Source organism: Semicossyphus pulcher, unplaced genomic scaffold (genome assembly GCF_022749685.1).
Source record: "Semicossyphus pulcher isolate SPU_LCO1_2020_fin unplaced genomic scaffold, fSemPul1.0.p SCAF_23, whole genome shotgun sequence".
In the NCBI taxonomy this organism is placed as follows: Eukaryota; Metazoa; Chordata; class Actinopteri; order Labriformes; family Labridae; genus Semicossyphus; species Semicossyphus pulcher.
Genome location: NW_027211697.1, coordinates 8,618,569 through 8,632,736, shown reverse-complemented (window position 1 = coordinate 8,632,736; position 14,168 = coordinate 8,618,569). Strand labels below are relative to the sequence as shown.

Below are 14,168 nucleotides of genomic sequence, written 5' to 3'. Positions count from 1 at the left end.
TGAAAGACGCCTATTTCCATGTGCCCATTGCGGCTCATCATCAGCCCTTCCTGCGATTGCCTTTCAGGGCCATCATTACCAGTTCAGGGTGCTCCCTTTTGGGCTGTCCCTGTCTCCCAGGGTCTTTACCAGGTGCGCGGCAGCGGCTCTGGCGCCGTTGCAGGCGGCATGAAAGTACAGCCCTACCTCGACGTCTGGTTGGTTAACGCGCCTTCCCGGGCTCAGGTGGTCCAGGATACGGCCCGCCTCCTGGCGCATGTGGCCGGGCTGGGCCTCACTGTCAACATGGCAAAGAGCTGTCTGGTCCCCACTCAGCGAGCTCCCTACCTTGGTCTGGTCCTGAACTCTGTGGCCATGAGGGCCTACCTGTCAGAGCGTCGTGTGAACGACATCCTCCAACTCCTTCCCCTCTTCAGGAGAGGCAAGTGGCTGCGGTTCGTTTTATTTCTTCAGTTGCTGGGCAAGCTGACGGCTGCATCAACTGCCATTCCTTCTGGCCTGTTGTCGTTGCGCCCCCTTCAGATATGGCTGAACGGCTTTTGCCTAGACCCCAAGCTCCACAAGCACAGACTGATCACAGTGTCGCAGACGTGCATTCGTGCCCAGGCGCCTTGGGGAGAGCGGGCGTTCCTGCTGGGGGGCGCACTTCTGGGTGCTATTCCGTCCTTTCGGGAGACCGTCACAGCGGATGCATCCCGCTCAGGATGGGGTGCGGTCTGGCATGGCAGGCCAGCTCAGGGACAGTGGTCTGTCCAGGACGGCATGCAGCACATCAATGTGCTGGAACAGCGGGCTGTCCATCTGGCTCTCAGGCACTTCTTACCGCACCTGCGGGGGAAACATGTGCTAGTTCGGTCAGACAACAAGGCTGTTGTCTCCCAGATCAACCATCAGGGGGGCACCAAGTCAGTACGACTGTTGCGTGTGTCCCAGCGCCTGTTGACATGGGCCGCTCCACATCTGTCCAGCCTGCAGGCTGTGTGGCTGTCCGGCGACCAGAATCGGGTGGCGGACTTCCTTTCCCGACACAGGCCTCCTCCGGGGGAATGGAGGCTTCATCTGGAGGTTGCGGAGATGATCTGGGACATTTTCGGCAGGGCAGAGGTGGATCTTTTTGCCTCGAGGGAGTCGACTCATTGTCCCCTCTGGTTTTCCTGGACGGAGGGGGACAGCCCTCTGGGACAGGATGCCCTGGGGCACGAGTGGCCCGACAGCCTCCTGTATGCATTTCCGCCGTTGCCTCTGATCCTCCCAACACTGCAGTGGGTCCTTCAACGAGGCCACCGGCTCCTCCTGGTGGCCCCGTTCTGGCCAGGGAGACTTTGGTTCCCACTGCTGCGGAGGCTTTGCTGCAGCTCGCCTTGGTGCCTCCCAGAGAGGACGGACCTCCTATCCCAGTTGGGGGGTCGGGTTTGGTACCCCGACCCCTGTCGTCTCCAACTCTGGGTCTGGCCGCTGCAGGGCCCGACCCACTGCTGACTGATTGCACTGAGCCAGTCAGGTGCACAATTTCACATGCTTGTGCACCGTCCACCCGCCTCCAGTATGAGTGCAAGTGGAGGAGGTTCTCTACCTGGTGTGCAGGCAGGGGGGAGGACCCTGCCTCTTATACGGTGGCCACCATCCTGGAGTTTCTCCAGTCTCTTCTGGAAGACGGTCGCACTCCTTCCACATTGAGGGTGTATGTCGCAGCTATTTCGTCGCGACATGTTCTGGTGGAGAATGCCACCTTGGGGTGCCAGCGGTTGGTCACTTCTTTTCTCAGGGGGGCGCTGAGGCTGCGGCCTCCGGTGGCCCCCAGGGTTCCGGCATGGGATCTCTCCCTGGTGCTGGATGCCCTGTCCTCCTCACACTTCTGAGGAATCTGAAGCTGTCAATGAAGACTGCTTTTCTCCTCACTGTCACGTCAGCAAAGCGGGTTGTGGAACTGCATGCTCTCTCTGTCAGTGAGTCTTGCCGACGTTGGGGGCCGGATGGTTCGGGGGTGACTCTCTGGCCGAACGTTGCGTTCCTGCCAAAGGTGCTGCCACGCAACCACCTAAACCGGCCGATTCAGCTGGCTCGGTTCGACCCCCCATCGGCCGATAATAGGGCACAGATGTTATGTGTATATGGAGTTATCCAGTGCTTATGCACTGCCTCTGGCGGTCATCCGGGACTCATAGAACTGTAGTTACAACTGTAACTTTTCTTTCCATCAACTCTGCAGCCTGCTGATTATAGACAACTGTTTACACAAACATCCATAAACATGTGGAAGAGACATGAACCTGAAAACAGATGCAGTCATGTTTCATTATATGATCATATCTACTTGATTTGTTCCTGACACAATAACCGGATTAAAACTGAAGAGTCAGTGAATGAAGTTTCAAATATTGATATAAAGGACATCTGCAGGATTCCAGTGACAAAGGTGGTTTCTCTAATGTTGTCAGGCTGCATGTAAAATACAAGTGAAAGAGAAAAGGAATGTGACAACACAACTTTATTTAAATAATGATGTCAGCAAACTTCCAAAGTAGTTTGAAATGATCCAGATTTCTCCTGTGAAACTCACAAACATGATGTAGTTGATTAATGAATGAAAACAGTGCTGAGTGTGTAAACTCCTCCTCCTCCTCTGCTCCTCTCCTCAGTGTCTTTATAAGCTTCAGTCTCTCTTCTCCTCACACTCCAACCCTGCTCACCTCTCAGCTGGACAGTAAGGGACGTTTACAGCACACACTGCCAACATGCTGGGGACCCTCTGCACTCTCATCACTGCTCTAACATGTAAGGAGGCTGACTTACTGCAGCTTTCACCTCATGTTGGATTCATCCGTCTGTGTGTTTCTCTTGACTCCATGTCATCTTGTTGTTTCCAGGTGTGAGTGCTGAGACGCTGGTGACACAGAAGCCTCCTATTGTGGCGCTGAGGAGAGGAGAGACAGCCACCATGGACTGTAACCTGGGGACAGTTACTCTCAGCCCGGCTCGCTGGTACAAACAAGTTCCAGGAGGAGATCTTCAGTTTGTACTGGTTTACTATAGTGGCTGGTATTCTGTAACTTATGGCTCTGGTTTCTCCTCCGCGAAACACACATGTTATTATTTAAAGGACTCCGAATACAATTTGATCATAAACAATGTGGAGGAGGGAGACTCAGCAGTCTATTACTGTAGCACATGGGACGGCTCTGTTTACCAGTGGGTATCACAGTGATTTACACCGTGACAAAAACCTCCTCACTAAACACTTCTGCTTTTTAAACTGCTGATGCACATTGACAGCGGTTTGAAGCCACCAGCCAATGTTTTCGGAGTCTGCGATTCGATCTATGCGTTACATTAATGCACACAGGACTTATATTGTCTATACACTGCACTATTTTTAAATTAATACTGTAAGCTCTTTGCACTGTTCAATATCTTGCACACCTGTACAGTTTTTAATCACACCTGTTGTACGTATTTTGTACTATTTGTATCATACGTAATGCTTTTATATTTTTTATTCTTATTTCTATTTTTTATCTTATTCTATTTAATTCTAATTAATACTTAATTTTATTCACGTTCTGTGTTGATTGTTCTGCACCAAGATCACCAAAACAAATTCCTTGTATGTGTAAACCTACTTGGCAATAAACACCAATTCTGATTCTGATTCTTCTGTTCACCACTTGTACTTGTGGAAGAGTTTGCAGCTGTTTCTGATTTAATTCATATAATATTTTAAATCTTCTGGAGCACAAAGTCATGATTGTATTCTAGTTACATTTTTGTCTCTTTCATGAACAGGTCCAAAGATCATCCAGCAACCAAAAGTTACAAACATCAAAAGTCATTTAATTTTTTCCAAACAAAGCAAAATGACACAACATTGACCTGACAACATGCTACATTTACTGTGTGATTATTGATTTGTTTCCAATCAATCAAACACAGGAGTCTTCATTAACATGCAGCTGCTACTTCAGTTACAGCAAATCATCAGAAATGGTGATAAAACTGACAAGAGACAGAAACAGTTCCATCAACTCTGCAGCCTGCTGATTATAGACAACTGTTTACACAAACATCCGTCTGAGACCCCTGGCCTCTATAACAGCTCATAACACAGTTCTCTATCGTATTGAGACTATCTCTCCATTCTGTCACAAATGAACGGGGAATGATCTCCCTGCTGTCAGGGTATGAGGATACTTCAAGACACGCCAGCTTGCCCAGCCACCCCTAAGGGTTAATAAAGCACCTGTGCCGGTGTGGAATCAGTGATTGTTTGATCTCCACCTCAGTCAGGGTGCTGTGTGACAATCTTAGACACCTCAACAAAACAACCTCTCCTGTCTCCAGCTGCCGTGTCTGGTCTCCTAGTTAGAGCAGCGGTGTATCCCAATTCCGACGTACTGCTTGTGGTCCTTGCAAGCAAACGTGTCCGGAGGGTCCAGAGTTCCCTGAGTGTATTGCTGGGGGTCAGCTGATGCACTCAGTGGAAAAGTCCAGTAAAGAAAAACACAATACTGTTTGCAAGCTAACACGTCTGGTGAGGTCCTGTGCTGAGCGCAGGCCACGAAAGCCAACTCACAGCGGGCAAATGACTGGACTCCCTGTCAAGCTGGCCTCTCTCTGCCCCGGATCCTCAACTACCTGGATGATTGTCTGGTCTGTGCGGCTTCAGTGGAGCAATGCCAGTGTCACATGGCCTTGCTCTTGGAGCACATTCTGAGCCAAGGCCTGCACATCGCAAAAAGAGCCATCTCCAGCCTTCCCAGGTGCCAACATTTCTTGGTCTGGATTCCCTGAGGGCCATTATTGTGCTGATCCCTGAGAGACAGCAGGCCTTCAAAGCCGGCCCCTGCAGTTTACAGCTGCTTTCTTGGGTCAACTGGAGGCTATGCCTTCGCCTCATGGGCTTCAAGTGCAATTTGAAGGAGGACTTTTTTATTAATATTATATATTACTATCATATTTCATGAATATATTAATACTCAATCTTGTCTGAAAATGGTTGTGGAAAAAGTTAATCTTTGATTTACTACAATTTACAAGACATAAGGACACCGTAACAACCATGAAGTGACCGTTTTCAGTGAAGCTGCTAAAAACAGCTTTTTTTTCCAACATTGAGTAACATTACGTCACAAGAGGGAGTCGCGGTGTTCGACTCTGCCTTAGCTCAACGTGCAGAAGTACGTGGGTGCGTTTGTCCTGGTTGCACAAATTCTATGTTGACCGGACATCGAGCCCACCGTTCTCAGGACAAGAAGAGGAAAGGAGCTAGCTTGTGTGCCTGGGTGCGCCCTTTAGTAACTGTAATGGGTAGTATTAATGCTCCCACTTGCTACTACTCATGATATGTTATAGCCTTTGGTATGTGATAAACTTTACAGTGTTGTGATGTGAGCACAGCGTTAGATATCGCCAGCTAATGCCGGTCACTCATTACGACACCTGCCCAGTTCTCTTCTGGTTCTCGCTGCACTCTAACTCAATGTCTCTCCTGTGGCCTTTATTTCTCCTCTTCCTGGCCTGTTCCTGCTCTCTCTGACGCCTAATGTTAAACCGCTCATTAATCGGTGGGGCTCCCTTCTTTCACGTCACATCCAGTCGTCTGTTTTGATGCGGAAATATAGAAAATCTGACTCCAGAAGCAACGTAGTGTATTAATTCATATATGTTGTTAAAAATATAATTTCAGCGATGGGCTTGGCAGAACCGTCGTCAGGACTACTCTTAGCATTGGGAGGTGTCGGTGCAGAGCTCACCAGTTGGATCCCTACTCAGCAACAGCCCAGAATATCCTGGTATTTCTGCAGACTTCTCTCACCATGATATGTGCAGCAGCCACGGGGTCATATCAGTCCACATTCACAAGGTTCTACTGTCTGAATGTAGCAGCTAGTCCCTCCTTTAGTGAGCGAGTGCTGGCTGTGACAATGAACGGTTAGGCCTTGTGGGCTATGTGTTTTTCACTGCTAGGTTGTCTCCTCAGTCAGCTTAGTGACTTGCAGGCTGCTCGGAGTGGCCACTCCGTTCCTAAGTTTGGCCCTGTGTCTTGCAGAGCCTTAAGTTGTGCTCCCAGAGTCAGCCTTGCGTCTTGCAATCTTACCTCAGCATTCCTTCTGCCTCTCAGGCTTTGCCTTTGCGTCTTGTGAGGCCTTGACCTGGATGATAAAATCGAAAAATAGTTTGTTTGTAACTATTGTTTCATGAATATAAAACCCTAACCATTGTAAAAAGTAAGTTCAGTAAATCTTCCGTACTTGTGCTAACCTTGCATACATTGTAAAAGCACTCCACCTTCATCCAATAAATCTGACATTTGATTTAATTCAGGCTTTAAATACTTCTCTGTTTTGTCACATAACATTTTAGCAATAAGTTTACAAAAACATGTTATTACATTTTTTTTTCTAGATCACTGTTTACTTCAAACACAGAGAAAAGAATATAAACTGATTCACTAATGATTTGATTTGTTGGATTGTTTGCAGCTGAATTAAAGTAATAATGAAATCAAACTGAATGAGATGTTGACAGTGAAAGTTGCTCTCAACAGGATGTTTCAGTTCCACTCCCCTCATTAGTGAGAGTCAGGAGGTTTTTGTACAGCCATGTGTACAAACTGAATCACTGTGGTATTCGGACAAGGCACCAAGCTGACTGTGACAAGTAAGTACTTTTAAACTGCTCAAACAACTTTCTGTTTCTGATACATATTAATAGAAATGTAAGAAATGATGAGTTAGTACTTTAAACATGTTTGACGTATTGTTTTTTACCATGATTAATATATTAACTTTTGTCAATCAGCCTTGATACAAAGCAGTTTTTCTAAGATGACTGAAATCTGTGTTAAAGTGTGCAAAACATTTGAACTCATTGTTATTTTCTTTTGATAAATTATAAGATCACAAAAACCTTCTTGCTAGATTATCTGTAAAGAGTGTCTGACATAAAGGGGTCATAACTTAACCTTCTGTGTTTTCAGAGGAGTCTTGTGAAGTTTAAAGTTGAATCATTTATTGTATTTTTATTGGCTGCTTTAAAAAACCCTTTGTTTATTGATACAATTCTATACTTTCTTTACACAATGACTTAAGAGGTTGGGGTTGGGGTTACATATATTGAGCCTGGTTCTGCTCGAGGTTTCTGCCTTTTAAAGAGAAGTTTTTCCTGCCACTGCTGCCAAATGTTGCTCAGCACTGCTCATGGTGGATTCATGTTGGGTCTCTCTCTGAATAACATAACAAAAGAGAACGGTCTTTTTGTGTCTCGAGAAGTTAGTTAGTAGTTTTACATTTCTTTCACAAAAGGAAATAATTTGAATACATTTCTGATCCTCGTATTTAAAGTTTGTTATTTTTTGTTTCATAAGAAAGAAACTCTGCTCGTTGTCTAATGTGATGATTTGCTTCATGTGTGTTTGTAATATTGTCAAATTCCACATTACATTTATGTTGCTTGGACAGTTTTTATTAATCATTTTGTGTATTATTATTTAAAGGATGTGCTTTGTGTATTTTCAGGCTCCAGCCTCCCTCCTCCCGTCCTCACAGTCTTCCCTCCGTCCAGTGCTGACCTCCAGTCCGACAAAGCCTCTATGCTCTGTCTGTCCAGTCAGTCTGTGCCTTTTGCAGTTGTGAGCTGGTTGGGTGACGGATGTCCGGTGAGCAGTGGGATCTCTACCAGCACCGCTGTTCGGCAACAAGACCAGACGTTCCACATCAGCAGCTATCTGTCCATTAATCCGTCTCAATGGATAATGGGCAAAGTTTTCACCTGTAAAGTGTCTTTGGGCTCCCAGGTCTCAGAGAAAAATGTGACCGTGTCTGACTGCCGCTAAAAAGATGACTAGATTTATCTACGTCTTTTGTGGTCGTGCTGTTTCTTAACCTTTACAAGTTTTAGAAATGAGAAATTCATAAATTAGATGGTGTGGTTTAGTGTAGTGTGCATGGATTGTTTGAATAAAAGCATTCTTTCTTATCAAAAATACAGCTTTACTTTTTTTGTCTTGGGTGAACTGAGTCAGGTATAAACTAGGATAATAGATTCTCTCATTAACTGTTAAGTGATGGCTTATTAATTTAATTACCAGTCATATAGCTACAAAATAAGACAACAGAAGTTATTTCCTGTCAAAACAAACCCTAATATATCTGCTGCTGATTCTGCTGAAAGTTACAGTTTGAATGATGAAAGGAATAGTCTGATTTACATATAATCTGCAGCAACATGTTATCCTACTGGTTGCATCCTTGATGAAGCGCACAAGCCTATTTATAGTCCTGTTTTTTTAATATTTATATTTAGCCTGACAATAGCTTAGTATGACCTAAACCACTTTGATTACTGTATATTATTACAATTAGACATAATTAAACTGACCCACTAATTCACCATTTTTAAATATGTTGGGAAAGAAAGAACTCTTACTCAGGGGCAGGTATGGCATGGATCCGATTTTTACTTTTTTTTTTTATGAGGTCAAAGAATTAGATCAGATTAGATCCGACACCTTAATAGTGGCTCTGCTGCATTTGACCTTTGACCTCTTCATTTACATGCAGCTATAAATAAGGAGAGGAGGCCTGCAGGTGCATCCTGTGAAGGAGGAGAGGGAGCAACAGAGAGGTGATGCTTCACTGATGGAGGATGACGACTCAGTTTCATTTGCCTCATTATATCAGATTTTTCTAATCTCATAATTTTGTAGGCAACTTAAACCAGGCAAGGAAATATGGAACTTGCTCTCTGCTGTGCTATTATTGCAAAGGTACAACAAAGTACAAGGTTTCATTCTTTTAAAAAAACTGATGCATAGTAATATAAGACTGATTGAGAATTAAATTGCTTTCTGTGCCTTTTTGATTAATTAACTGAAATATTAAAAATTCAAACTTTTTTTTATGTGTGCAAATAAATAAAAAATTCTCTCTTGGTCACAAATAGTTTTTTATTGAATGATTGTTGAGAAAAGCAGCAGTTGCAAAGCTGATACAACACCTCCACCTAACTGTCACAACATGTATTACAAGCATGCAGACACATCTTTTCTAACATGTGAACCTTGTAATGAGCAAACAGCACAAACAGTAAAGAAGCAGATTAGAAAGGCTCATTCTGCTCCTCTACTCTTCTTCAGTGCAGTGGGACTTGCCGATGTTTTTCTCTGAAGTCTGGGAGCCCAAAGACACTTTACATGTGTAAACTTTGTCCATGTTCCAGTCGGACGTCTGGATGGACAGATAGCTGCTGATGTGGAACGTCTGGTCCGGTTGCTGAACAGCGGTGCTGGTAGAGATCCCACTGCTCACTGGACTCCCAGCAGCCAACCAGCTCACATCTGCAAAAGGCACAGACTGACTGGACAGACAGAGCAGAGAGGCTTTGTCGGACTGGAGCTCAGCACTGGACGGAGGGAAGACTGTGAGGACGGGAGGAGGGAGGCTGGAGCCTGAAAATACACAAAGCACATCCATCAAATAACTAGAAATGACGTCAATACATACAGATCTATATATTCACACATATATATGTATACCAACCTCCAACTTTACAACTTAGTGTAATAATTATGGCTCACCTGTTAAGTTTGAGTTCAGCTTTCTCTTCACTTCATCATCCAAAGTCTCCAGGATCTGCTCATTAAGCTCTGAAAGTTCCTGGATATTTGTTGATCGAGCAACAGTGGAGGAGTCGCTTGCAAGTTTTTCTAACTCATTCTCAGTGTCTCCCACTCCTACCGCAAAGATCCTCACTCCTTTATTCTTCAGACCAAGGGCTGCCCTTTCGCCATCATCAGCTGAGCGTCCTCCGGTGACAACCATCAGGATCTGAGGAGTGCCCTCATCCATTCTACTGCCTTTTTCTTTGGTAAAGTACACATTTTGAACGTGGCGTATAGCTGCGCCAGTATTGATTCTCGGTCCACCTTTGTACTCTGCTCGGCCGATGGCTTCGACAATGTCCTGCCTGTTTTTGTAGGTGCTGAGGTAGAAGACGTCAGTCACATCTGTAGCATAATGTGCCAGACCAATCTGCAGGTCATCTCTCTCATTGAAAAACAGATCCACTAGGTTGGTGATGAAGATGATCGCTTCATTGAAGTTGGCCTTGCCCAAGTTAATTGAGCCATCCAGTAAAAACACAATATCAGCCGTTTTGGGAGCAGGCAGGACAGTTTCTATAAGAAGGAAGATGAGATATTGGAACAGATCGGGTTAAAAAAAGGTGGCAAAGGGAGAAAAAGTGACTCATTCCTGCCCATCCAACGAGAACACAACATCTTTTCCTGCTGGCCTTCTTCTCCACTGGGACACAAAACATTTGAGACGAAAGTCAGATGACAAAAGCTAACCACCAGCTTTACAACGTGCTGCTGGCTTACCTCAACTTAAAATATAACAAACGGGCTCCATTCAAACATTTTATATCAGCAAAAACAACAAAATCATCAGTGAAAAAATTCCGTCATTTAACAATCAGTATAGTTTGAATGTTTGAAACACGTTCATAAAGTCTCCCTCTGTTTCTCTCTCAATGTTTTTAATCTCACATAACAATCTTAAAATCATCAGTCGTCTTTGTGGTGGCAATTTCTGATGACGAGACCAATAAAGTTCTTTGGGAAACAAAGATGTCTTTTGATGTAATTTAATTGAAGAATAATAATAGATGAGTAAAAGTTATTAACAGCTCGAGCTGGGTCAGACCAGTGCTACACAGAACGCAGCTGTCTATCTGACTGACACAGAATCAAGGTTCACAGTGTATGTTATACATTACAGAAATAATTTCTTTTGCATTCAAAGACAGCCTGATGTCAAAGAACATGTCAAACATTAGATCTATTATTCACTCAAACACTTGTTAAATATTGTCCACAATAAGTAACATTACAATTGATTATTTTATATCAATTTGAATCAGAAAGAGAAAATCCATCTTGTTTTATGAGCAGTTTAAAAGTACTTACTTGTCACAATCAGCTTGGTGCCTTGTCCGAATACCACAGTGATTCAGTTTGTACACATGGCTGTACAAAAACCTCTTGACTCTCACTAATGAGGGGAGTGGAACTGAAACATCCTGTTGACAGCAACTTTCACTGTCAACATCTCATTCTGTCATCAGTCTGCTTAGATTACTAAACACTGCTGGAATTTCTCAAGCACTTTTGTCTCTTTGCAGGAGTGCTCTGTGCTCCCTCCCCCCCAGTAGACCACTGCATAGAACAGTGCAGACTCCACCACAGTGTCGTAAACTGTCTGTAACAGAGTCCTGCATACTCCGAAGGACCTCAGTCTCCTTAGCAGGTGCAGACAACTTTGGCCCTTCTTGTACAGGACGTCTGTGTTGTGTGACCAGTCCAGTTCATTGTTGAGGTAAACACCCAGGTATTTGTAGGTCTCCACCTTCTCGATGTCCACTCCCTGGATGTTGAGTTGTAACTGTAATCTGATGTGTACAGGGTGAATGGAAAGGGGGAGAGCACTGTCCCCTGTGGGGCCCCTGTGATAGAGACCACCATCAGATACACAGTCCTGAAGCATCACATACTGTGGTCTGTTGGTGAGGTAGTCGATAGTCCATGCAGCCAGGTGTCTACTCCAGATCCTTCTTGCTTCCCCCTGAGCAGTGAAGGCTCGATTGTATTAAAGGCATTGGAGAAATCAAAGAACATGACGCTCACAGTGCTGCTGGTGTTTTCCAGGTGAGTCAGGGATCTGTGAAGAAGGTAGATGACTGCATTATCCACTCCAATGCCGGGCTGATAAGCAAACTGCAGGGGGTCCAGATTTGAGCTCACCAGGGGGCGGAGGTTGTTCAGAATGATCCTCTCCATGGTTTTCTTAAACAATCTACTCCCGCTGAGTAGAATAGTGCCAGCCACCTACGGCACTAGTGGCAGGACTGTTAGTGCTTGCAATTCGCCGCTCTACCAGGTAGGATCCAGCAGCTGAGGCAAAGCTTAGCAAGGACTCTCTCTCTGGTCTGGTGAGCTTCTGGTCATAGTTGTCTATCAGCAGCTTAATTATTGGGTGCTGAGAGTCCAGAACGATGGGATGAATGATACCCAACTCCAATTTCCTCAGCTCATCTTAGTCTGCCACCGAAATGCAGGAGAACAATATCTCTATCGTATTCAAGTGAACGTGTAATGAGTTGAGTAATGAGGTCGGTATGGACATGTTGTCCTTGAGAGCCCGCACCTCATCAGGGAAGGATTCCACTTTGCCTGAAGCAGTATCAATTTCTCAGCTGCATGGTAATCCCTAGCACCAACGGCTATGTTACTAGTAGGATGGGCCGCACCATGAAGGTCCTCAGCTGTAGCATTGACAAGCTCCTTCCGGGTTGAGAACTCGCTAGCAGTGGGAACTGGAGGTCGGGGGTCAACCAACACAGTTGCAACAAATGTGGATTTCTTGAACTTGCTTTTGTCAGGCACTAGGTCTCCAGATGGTATGACAGGCCATTTGTCGGTTGACTGGTAGAGGAAGTCAATGCAGCAGAACCACCGGTGTGGTTGGTGAGTCTCCAGGGCCAACCCACGTGTGATGTCCTTCTCAAACCATATCAGCAGGTTACAGTCTAAGGTCAAATCTAAAAGTGGCTTCTTGTATAGAATGCGCTCCACCTTCACTTCCTCGATTACAGAGACATCATAGGTCTGCATGCAAAGGCACAACAGAAGCTTGATGTTCTTTATCACTCTGCTTTTCGTTTTGCTACCAATGCCACTTTCAAAACCCACCACTGTACTCTTTACTCCTCTGTCAACTGGCCATCTTTACACACCCACCGTCATGTTTATTGGTTCGTGCTTATCTACAGAACCCTCCTTGGTCTGTCCCCTCCCTACCTCTGCCAGTTATTGCAAACTACATCTGCTGCTTACAACACCCGCTCTGCTCACCATATTCTTTTGAAAGTTCCTAAAACAAATACTGCAATCGGTCTGTCAGCATTCCAGGCTGCTGCAGCCAAAGAGTGGAACGATTTACCAAAAACACTTTAAATGGACAATTTTATCTCAAAGTCAGCTTTCAAGGACTCTATTGTCGACATTCTCACTGAAACATGCTGCTGCTTCTCCACCTAAAACAAAAAAAGCTACAAATCTCTGTCTGCTTGCTGCTTACTGTTGTCCGACTTGACATTTAGCTGCTGTTTTTTTGTCTTGCCTGTCACTGTTTGCCTGCTAGCTACCTGCACAATGCTTATGTGCTAGACTGCATACCATGTATGGACTGCATGTTGTCAATGTTTGGATATGTGCTGCTGCCTTTTAAACTTTTGACATTTCCTTTTCAGCCCCTATCCCTTTCCCTCAAGAGGCTTTGCCTTTTACCCGGCCGCTATTGTAAATAAGAATTTGTTCTTAATGACTTGCCTGGTTAAATAAAGGTTAAATAAAAATGTAATCTGCTACATTGGACTCAACATATCTCCAGCTGTGAAGGTGTGTCAAGGTTCGGATCTCTAAGACCCGTGTTCCAACAAAAACTTTGTACCTGTAGGATTCAGAGTGGAGCCAATGCAGGACTGTGGTCAACACACTGAATTGGCACTGTTCTCTTTTTCTGAAGAAGGTCAGCAAGTTGAGCTCCAGTGAGACCAACACACAGCTCCCAATGAGGCATGGAGAGCTACTTTCAACTCTGAATCTTGCCAAGACAAAGGACACATGGATTAGGCCTTACCTGTCCACAGCTCCCATGTATGCCACACAGCCATATGCCCTCTCTAAGTAATTGCAGAAGATGTGGAGTTCCCAGGCAACATCAGCAGTGTCAGCTGATGGACAGGTATATTGGACCTCCAGATGGCAAAGGATAGGAAGTTATTGTTCCTAGGATAGCCATCATTCTCGCAGCTCTGATTGTCGAATGAGTTCATCGCAGCCAATATTCTCCTTCCATGGATCCTGAATAAGGACCTTGGCTCAAGTGGTATAAGGTAATATGAACTTGAATCTCCAAGCCTCTGGAAAGCAGCAGCTGGTGAAGTCCGTCCAAGACAGCTATGGCTTCTTTTTCAGTGCTGGTGCTATGAAGGCAGTTGTCTACAAAAAAAATGACAGCTCCACTGCTTCCACTAGTTAGTGGGCTGTGCAGCACGGCCCACAATGGCCCCCTCTATAGCGTAGCTATAGGGGTCCATTGTGGGCTGTG

The 14,168-nt window shown here is 45.0% G+C and overlaps 2 protein-coding genes and 1 gene segment (V, D, J or C); 2 read left to right on the top strand and 1 right to left on the bottom strand.

The window, feature by feature from the left end:
- Window positions 1–168: 168 nt before the first annotated feature.
- Window positions 169–1,859, top strand: LOC138603232 (uncharacterized). Its single transcript, XM_069674927.1, has 2 exons — window positions 169–1,446; window positions 1,545–1,859. The coding sequence occupies exons 1-2, from the start codon at window positions 169–171 to the stop codon at window positions 1,857–1,859; spliced, it is 1,593 nt and encodes a 530-aa protein (XP_069531028.1).
- Window positions 1,860–2,735: 876 nt separating this feature from the next.
- LOC138602833 (immunoglobulin lambda-1 light chain-like) lies at window positions 2,736–7,955 on the top strand. The gene is made up of 4 exons (XM_069674416.1): window positions 2,736–2,775; window positions 2,868–3,190; window positions 6,621–6,657; window positions 7,515–7,955. Exons 1-4 carry the CDS (start codon window positions 2,736–2,738, stop codon window positions 7,829–7,831), a joined length of 717 nt encoding a protein of 238 aa, XP_069530517.1. The 3' UTR covers window positions 7,832–7,955.
- Window positions 7,956–8,932: 977 nt separating this feature from the next.
- LOC138602682 (immunoglobulin lambda constant 6-like) lies at window positions 8,933–11,429 on the bottom strand. The segment is given in 3 exon segments: window positions 8,933–9,445; window positions 9,575–10,174; window positions 10,967–11,429. Coding segments are annotated over 2 exon segments (597 nt in total).
- Between the last annotated feature and the right edge of the window lie 2,739 nt (window positions 11,430–14,168).

What these genes read in the sequence shown, in the direction of transcription:
- LOC138603232 (XM_069674927.1), top strand. Translation starts at nt 169, where the DNA reads ATGAAAGTACAGCCCTACCTCGACGTCTGGTTGGTTAACGCGCCTTCC. An exon ending in CCTGTCGTCTCCAACTCTGG is followed by an intron (nt 1,447 to 1,544) that starts GTCTGGCCGCTG and finishes ACCCGCCTCCAG; the next exon opens with TATGAGTGCAAGTGGAGGAG.
- LOC138602833 (XM_069674416.1), top strand. Translation starts at nt 2,736, where the DNA reads ATGCTGGGGACCCTCTGCACTCTCATCACTGCTCTAACAT. An exon ending in GGGACGGCTCTGTTTACCAG is followed by an intron (nt 3,191 to 6,620) that starts TGGGTATCACAG and finishes AACTGAATCACT; the next exon opens with GTGGTATTCGGACAAGGCAC. An exon ending in CACCAAGCTGACTGTGACAA is followed by an intron (nt 6,658 to 7,514) that starts GTAAGTACTTTT and finishes GTGTATTTTCAG; the next exon opens with GCTCCAGCCTCCCTCCTCCC.